The sequence below is a fragment of the Emydura macquarii genome, unplaced genomic scaffold, assembly GCF_026122565.2.
Source record: "Emydura macquarii macquarii isolate MOO-44397 ecotype Brisbane River unplaced genomic scaffold, CSIRO-AGI_Emac_v2 contig_3512, whole genome shotgun sequence".
In the NCBI taxonomy this organism is placed as follows: Eukaryota; Metazoa; Chordata; order Testudines; family Chelidae; genus Emydura; species Emydura macquarii.
The window spans coordinates 57297-65039 of record NW_027133649.1 but is presented as its reverse complement, the minus strand read 5'-3'; the positions used below and the strand labels follow the sequence as shown (position 1 = coordinate 65039).

Sequence of the window (7743 nt, the reverse complement as noted above, 5' to 3'; positions counted from 1 at the left end):
ATACCTTTCGCTCCACAACTCTGCCGCCGAAAAGGAGAACTCGTCCTCGTTTTTGCGGCGGCGAGTATCCCTCCCAGAAACGTCTTAAAGTGGCGAAAGGGCATTGCTGAAAGCTACTGATCCTGCGCCGCCGAAAATGGGCAGAGGGCCTGAAATATTCGGCGGAGAGCATTGTATGGCCCCTTCAAAGTAGAGGTTCTGTGATTCCGGCCCGTCACTTTGAGTGAGTTTGACACCCCTGGGCTAGAGCATAGGGCTCAACAAGTAGTGATCAATGGCTCCATGTCTAGTTGGCAACCGGTCACAAGCAGAGTGCCCCAGGGGTTGGTCCTGGGGCTGGTTTTATTCAACATCTTTATTAATGATCTGGAGGATGGGGTAGATTGCACCCTCAGCAAGTTTGCAGATGACACTAAGCTGGGGGGAGTGGTAGATAGGATGGAGGGTAGGGATAGGATACAGAGTGACCTAAACAAACTGGAGGATTGGGCCAAAAGGAATCTAATGAGGTTCAATAAAGAAAAGTGCAGAGTCCTCCACTTAGGAAGGAAGAATCCCATGCACAGCTATAGACCGGGGACCGATGAGCTAGGCAGCAGTTATGCAGAAAAGGACCTGGGGGTAACAGTGGATAAAAAGCTGGATATGAGTCAGCAGTGTGCCCTGGTTGTCAAGAAGGCTAATAGCATATTGGGCTGCATTAGGAGGGGCATTGCCAGCAGGACGCAGGAAGTGATTATTCCCCTCTATTCGTCATTGGTGAGGCCGCTTTTAGAATATTGTGTCCAGTTTTGGGCCCCCCACTACAAAAAGGATGTGGACAAGTTGGAGAGAGTCCAGCGGAGGGCAACAAAAATGATTAGGGGGCTGGAGCACAGGACTTATGAGGAGAGGCTGAGGGAACTGGGCTTGTTTAGTTTGCAAAAGAGAAGAGTGAGGGGGGATTTGATAGCGGCCTTTAACTACTTAAAAGGGGGTTCCAGGGAGGATGGAGCTAGGCTGTTCTCGGTGGTGGCAGATGACAGAACAAGGAGCAACGGTCTCAAGTTGCAGGGTGGGAGGTGTAGTTTGGACATTAGGAAAAAGTTTTTCACTAGGAGGGTGGTGAAGCACTGGAATGGGTTACCTAGAGAGGTGGTGGAATCTCCATCTTTAGAGGTTTTTTAAGCTGCATCTTGACAAAGCCCTGGCTGGGATGATATAGCTGAGCTTAGTCCTGCTTTGAGCAGGGGGTTGGACTAGATGACCTCCTGAGGTCCCTTCCAGCTCTAATATTCTATGATTCTATGACTTTTCCCCGGGGAGCTAAGTGAGGATTGGCACGCCTGTTTTGCAGAGGAGAAACTGAGGCCGGTTGCGAGGAAGGGGATTGTTTAAGGTTAATTTTGCGCCTTTCTCATAGTTTTCCTGTTCCAGCGGACGTACACGGAGACCCTGGTGAACACCTTCAGGGGGGACCCATCGCCTTTGCCAAAAGCAACAGTGCCCTGGGCCATCCTGTCGCAGATCAGGGGGCCCATGGAGTTGCTCTAACAAAAAAACCCCAAGGTTTGGGATCTGTTTTTATTCACCATTCCCATCCCCTGTGCTGCTGTATGGACAAAAAGACAGACAGACAGATAGATAGATGGGGAGAATGCCACCCCCCAGCTCCCCGTTCCCAGGGCCCAGCCTAGCGCATTATGCACCAGCCCAGCCTTTGTCTGTGGAGCCGATTCCCCCCGCGCCCGGCAGATGCAGCGGCTGCGCTGGATTCACGGCTCAGGTCGGTCACTCATTCCCGGAATCTCGCTTGGTTTTTTTTAACTTCATTTTTATTCATTGCTGGCTACAAAGCAGCGAGCGAGATGCACCAGGCCGCTCAGCAGTGCGGGGAAGGAGGAGGGAGGACGGAGAAGATCAGCGCCGTTGATTAATCTGCCCTCAATGCAGCCTTCACGGAGTTCCTTTCCCACCAGCGAACACCCGCTGGCCTGGTCGGAGCGGGGACAGGGTGTTTGCAGCGGGAGGGGCCACCCCGGGGTGACTAACCCGTGGGACAGGCCCAGTGAGGACGGGGTTTTCACACGAGTTAGCAGGGCAGGGACGGACGAGGATCTCCCATGAACAGCCCCTCGACCGGCTGACACGGGGGAGAGCTACAAATCCCCGCGTCTTCCCCAGCGCTGGGCTCTGTCCGTCACCCAGGGGGGAAGAAACCAGCTGTTTCCCTAGCGAAGAGGCAGGTTAAAGGCTGGGATTTCCAAGGGAGCTGACGGGAACCAGCCTTAAACCCAGCTCCTAACTCCCCTAGGCTCACGGGTTGGGCGCTGCCTGAGCAAAGCGATAGCTGGGGGGGCTCAGCCTGGAGCAGGTTCAGCAAAGCAGGCTCCATGGCTGGGCCTCGCCAAAGGACAGAAGCGGCGCAGCTCCGGCCCCTGCAGCGAATCCTGGAGGGACTCAGGGATGCAGCTTCTTTATCTCTTCCTGGATCCAGGGGACGAAGGTGGAGACTCTTGTGTACACCGCGGGGGGGGTCCCATCACCGGATCCATAGGAGACGATGCCCTGGGCTTTTCCCCTGCATACCAGGGGGCCCCCAGAGTCGCCCTGAGAAATGGAACAAGAACCAGATAAAGAACATCCAGCTGTGGGCCCACCTGTCTGCATCACACCCTCCCGTCTCCTGCAGTCTGCCTCATCTCTGCCCCCTCCCTGGCAAAAGAGCAGCTATTTTCCCAGGCCTTTGTACAGCACCGAGCGTAAGGGGAGACCTGCCCTTTGATCTGTGCTTGGCAGCCTGTCTACGACCCCGACACACTCATAAATCACAACCATTGGTCAAGGAGGGCTTGAAGCCAGGAGGAGAATCACCTTGGAAGGGTTTTTGTCCTTGCGTGGGTCCCCTGCACACAGCATCGTGCAGCTGTTATAGTCATGATATGAGCAAGCATCATCTCGTATCACCACCACGTCCACCTCCTGCAGCGTATCCGAGGTCTTGTTTCTTTTTGCGCTAGTCCAGCCCCAGCCGGCGACGCTGCATTTTCTCCTGGGTTTTAGTTTCTTGTCGGCGCGGGGCAGGGGGATGGTTTTCACCCATTGGGTCAGCTCCGCTTTCCTCTTCAGCTGAGACATGATAAGACCAATGACGATCAGAGGGAGGGTCGCACAAAGGGATGAAGAGACTCACCCCGTGCCCAGGAAAACACATGGCCAGGAGGTCAGTGAGGGCAGGGGGATGGAATGAGGGCGGGGCCTGCAGCAGTGTGAGGTCACAGGGGGAGGGGAGATAGGATGGGGGTGGTACCTGCAGCAGCATGATGTCGTTGTTATCAGTTTCTTTGTCATATTCCGGGTGGGGGATCTTGGCGCGTGCAGGGATCACCTGTCGGCCCTGTTCCTGTTTGTTCTTAATGTTGTGGGCCCCCAGATACACCGTGATCTCGCTGTGAGAGCCAAGAGCAACGCGTGTGGCATTAGGGTCAGGGCGGGGAGCTGGGGGAGGGGCGCAGGGACAGTGATATGGAGGGACTGGGGAGCTTGGGGATCTCAGGCCGAGATCTCGGACTCAACTACCAGACTGAAAATCCTCACCCCACTGCACGCGTGCCGGCTGCCATACGGCCCTGGGGCTGGGCACCGGCTGGCTGGGGGGTGGGAACGGGGCACAAGGGGCCTTTCCCCTCTAGGGGGCACCGGCTGCAGCACAGAGCCCCTGCCCCGTGGCATTGGGGTCCCAGCCGGTGTCTGCCCTGGCCCCCTGTGCTGTTCCCTTGAGCTCCTTCCCTGCCTGGTGTTCTCCTGGCCCCTGGGTCTCAGCTCCCTGCACCCCGGGGACCCCCAAGCTACATCTAGACAGGGTCTGTGCCCGGCTCCCCCAGGTCAGAGTCCTGCCCAGCTGTCCTGGGGCTGGGAGCGCCCCCATCACTTATCTGCTCCTTCCCAGTGACCTACGACCATGCCAGAGCTCCTGGCCCCCCATCACCTGCTAATGCCTGACCTGCCCCCCATGCAGAGACGCTTACTCTCCATTGCAGTGAGCGGCCGTCAGCACAAAGTCCTTCGACACCAGGAACCCTCCGCAGCTGAAGTTCTTCTTTCCACGTTGTATCTCCAGATAGGCCATGTAGCGCCTGGAGTGCGGTCGGGCTTCCCGTCCCCCAATGATCTCACCTGGGGGAGAACCAGGTTAACATAAAGGGCCCCATCATCTCCCCGGGACAGGCTGGGACCGAGCTGCCCATCCCACAACCTCAATCTGTGCCCCACAGTGATACTCTCGCTGGGGCATCTCTGTGCCTTGATCCTGGCTCAGGTCCCCCGCTGACAGGACGCCCCGTGAGTCCGGAGGGTGAATCTAAAGCTCTGACATTGCTTGGCGGAGACTTGGTGCCAAACACACCAGGAGTGGGTCTGTGATCGCACGACCTGAGTTACCGGCGTTGGGTGCCAGGGTCACTAGAACACCACTGACATCTCACCTGCTGACATTCCACCTTCTCCATCAACCCACAGTTACAAGCCAGGCCTCCTCCATGGCTGACCCTCCATCTGTTTTCCAACAGCTAATCGGGTTTTCTAGAAAATGAACATTTTCCCAGCATGTGTCCCCTCGCCACAAACTTTGCAGCGTTTTTCTTGGAAAACTGATGATATCCCCTGGTTTTCTGAACCTTTGAGTTGCAAATTTGTTGGGTTTTGGTCGCCAACCTTTTTTTTTTAACTTTTGGTCACGCTAGAGACTGAGAAGGCGTGGCAAGGTATGCAACGGAAACCTGCTGTTTTCCATCCATTTAGCCCTGACACTTCGCTGCCCATAACCCATTGTTGCTTTTGCTTCTCCAAATGCTACCCACATTGCCAAGGTCTATGGCATCGTTATACGCACACCTGGCTGGTCAGCAAATTTGAACTAAACACGGATCCTCTAAAAAACCAGTAGGAGGAGGAACTAGGCCAATTATTTCCCGCTAACTAAGTGGAAACAAATTTTAGCCAGCGCTCCAGCCTGCACCTTGGACCTACATTGAAGATTAATTCAGTAACAAATCACATGGAGGATGTGTTGGACCCGTGTTCAAAACAGGCGCTGCTAAGTCAGAAAAATATTGGTGCTGTGATTCAAGAAGTGTTTACTTAACCCATGTGCTCTGGGAAATCTCCTAGACCCATGGGCTTTGGGCAGAACTGAAGTGGGAGGTCATTGTTTTCCTGTCAAATAAAATTAAACATGTAATTTTCAAACGAATGGGTGTTAATTGGAAGTGCAATCAATCTGAAAGACTTTGGCTAAGAAGAGCATTAATAATGGTGAAAGGATTAGTACTACAAAACCAGAAATGCAAAAAGTGACCATCAATCAAAGAAGATTGGAGCCTGGACCTCCTAAGTTTGGGAAGAAATGGATACCATTACAGAGATACCCCAGAAACGTTGTCAAAGATATGGGATACGTTCCTGGAAGTAACTGAATGATCTGATCAAATGCATGGGCCCCCTTCACCTCCCCCTCCTCTCTACCCACTTCCTTCCTCTCTCGTCTCTATCTCCAGCCTCTGAATTTTGCTTCTAGTCTTTATCTGACTTCAATAATTTTTCTTTTGTTGGATTTTAATAAGTACCTTTGGTTTGCGAATTGTGGAGTACAATAGGGGATTGATATTCTAATCATGCATACTAGAGATAATGAAATGTTTCAAGCCTAGCTAAGGTGAGGTAGCAAACACATAATATCTTGTGGGATGTTTATATAGTATGGAAGGTTCATGTATATTGTGTTCCGTTTGTTTTCTCACTCTCTCCAGGTGTCTTTTAAAAAAATTAATAAAACGTGAACAGGAAAACAAATTCCTTTTGGGGTTTTCAAGGAAAAGTCAAAATTTCCCGTGGAAAAACTTTTCAGACCAACTCTGAATGAGTCTTAACCCAGGTGGATGAAACCAAAACTCGACATTCGCTGTAAAGACAGCGGGGTGGAGGGGAGAGAAGGGCAGAGGAAGAACTAGTGAAGCTGAAGGAAAGGGCTGGCACACAACCAAATGGGGATAAACTGGGCAGGGCTGGATGGAGCTGGAATGAGAAGGTCTCTGTCCATCAGAGGGACGTAGGACTTAGGAAATGCCAGGCTGCATGTTCGGCTTTAACCCCGTGCAATCCCCATCTGCAGACACTCGTAGGGGTTGAACGCAGGGTCTGTGGGGCTAGCTGGTCCCTGGTCAAACTATAGGCCAGGTGGAAATCAGTATCAGGGCAGCCACATTCAGAGCTGACCCAGTCGAATGACAGATGTGGGTTAAACTCAGTTTAGTTAAACCCGTGCAGGTCCGTGAGTCACTCAGACCTGAACGTTTGCAAAGATGACTCAGGGATGTTGGTTTGGCTTCCAAATAAATGAGGGAGGTTTGAAAAGCTGATGCCGTTATTTTTATGTGGTGCCCCGTTGTGCTGGACACTGCAGAGACCCCAACCAAGATCAGGACTCCCCTTTAGGATGGCTGCGGCACCGTCCCTTCCCTAAAGAGCTTCAGTTTAAAACAACAGCCCAGACAAAGGAAGAATAAGCTAGAACCCAGGAGACCTGACTCTGAGGCCCCACCCCACTCTAATCACTAGACGACACTCCCTTCCCAGAGCTGGAGAGAGAAACGAGGCATCCTGGCTCCCTGCCTCCCTCCTCTAACCATTATATAGCACTTCCTCCCAGACCTGGGATAGAACCCAGGCGTCCTGATTCCCACACTCTCATCCCTCCATGACCACTATACTGCACTCCCCTCCCTGAGCTGGGGACAAAACCCAGGAGTCCTGGCTCGTGGCCCCCACTTAAGATCCCCTGTGTCTCTCTCCTATTCTTAGTCTCTCTCTCTCTGTCTCGCAGGGGCTTTATCTTGGTACCAGCTCTGCCACCCGGACTCCCTCACCCCCACCTCCAAACCCTTCACTCGCTGGGTTTTGGGAGGCCGCGATTTCCCTGGCAGATGCATCTGACTCTGGGGAGGAGCTGGGATTCGCAGAGAGCCCAGAGAGACCCAGATTCCCCCGCACTCACCAGCCCCAGCCCCGGGGGGCAGAAGAAAGGCTGCTGGCAGCAGGATGAGGATCAGCATCGTCACCGTCTGGGGAAAATGACAGCGCTGGTGCCTCACCCTGTGGAATTTATAGAGTGAGCAGCAAACCCCAAGTCACGTATGCTGTGGGTTCATGCAGGGGCCAAAGAAACCTCAGCCTTTGGTGGCTGACACATTGGGGGAACATGAGAGTGAGTAGGTGGCTAGAAAACAACATCCCCCTGGAGGCAGGAGGCCAGAGGGAAAGACCATCTGGGATGGGGCGTCTCCTCCCCCAGAACATCTGGGAGCAGGGCCAGGAGCCCAGCACATCTGGCACCAGGTTCCCCTGCAGCTCGCCCGGCTTCTCTGCTCCAGCAGCTCGTCTGGGGAGAGAGCAGCCGGCTCTGAGTCACCTGCTGGCTCGCCTCAGCTCCCCACTTCCTTCCCAGCGCGCGTCTCAGAGCAGTGAGCAGAAGATGGGGCCCAGAAGCCACAGAGCCCCCTGAGAAATTCTTCCAGAGGGTTGGGGAGCTCAGAACCCAGCAGCCGGTGCAGACTGACAGGACCCGGAGGGGGCATCCCAGATACCAAAGTGACAACAGGATAACACCCCATTCTCTCCTGAGGGTGTCCTCCAACTCCCCACGAATGGCATCTTCATGGCCCATATGAGGTGGTGCTAGGCTCTCCTGGTGCACGTAGTCCCAGGCAC

At 53.9% G+C, this 7743-nt stretch overlaps 1 protein-coding gene across 1 annotated transcript; it reads right to left on the bottom strand.

Annotated features, from left to right (window-relative positions):
* Positions 1-2439: 2439 nt before the first annotated feature.
* LOC137145114 (mast cell protease 3-like) lies at positions 2440-7121 on the bottom strand. Its single transcript, XM_067535732.1, has 5 exons — positions 7031-7121; positions 4008-4155; positions 3290-3428; positions 2854-3108; positions 2440-2589 (listed from the first exon to the last, which is right to left on the bottom strand). Exons 1-5 carry the CDS (start codon positions 7086-7088, stop codon positions 2440-2442), a joined length of 750 nt encoding a protein of 249 aa, XP_067391833.1. The 5' UTR covers positions 7089-7121.
* Between the last annotated feature and the right edge of the window lie 622 nt (positions 7122-7743).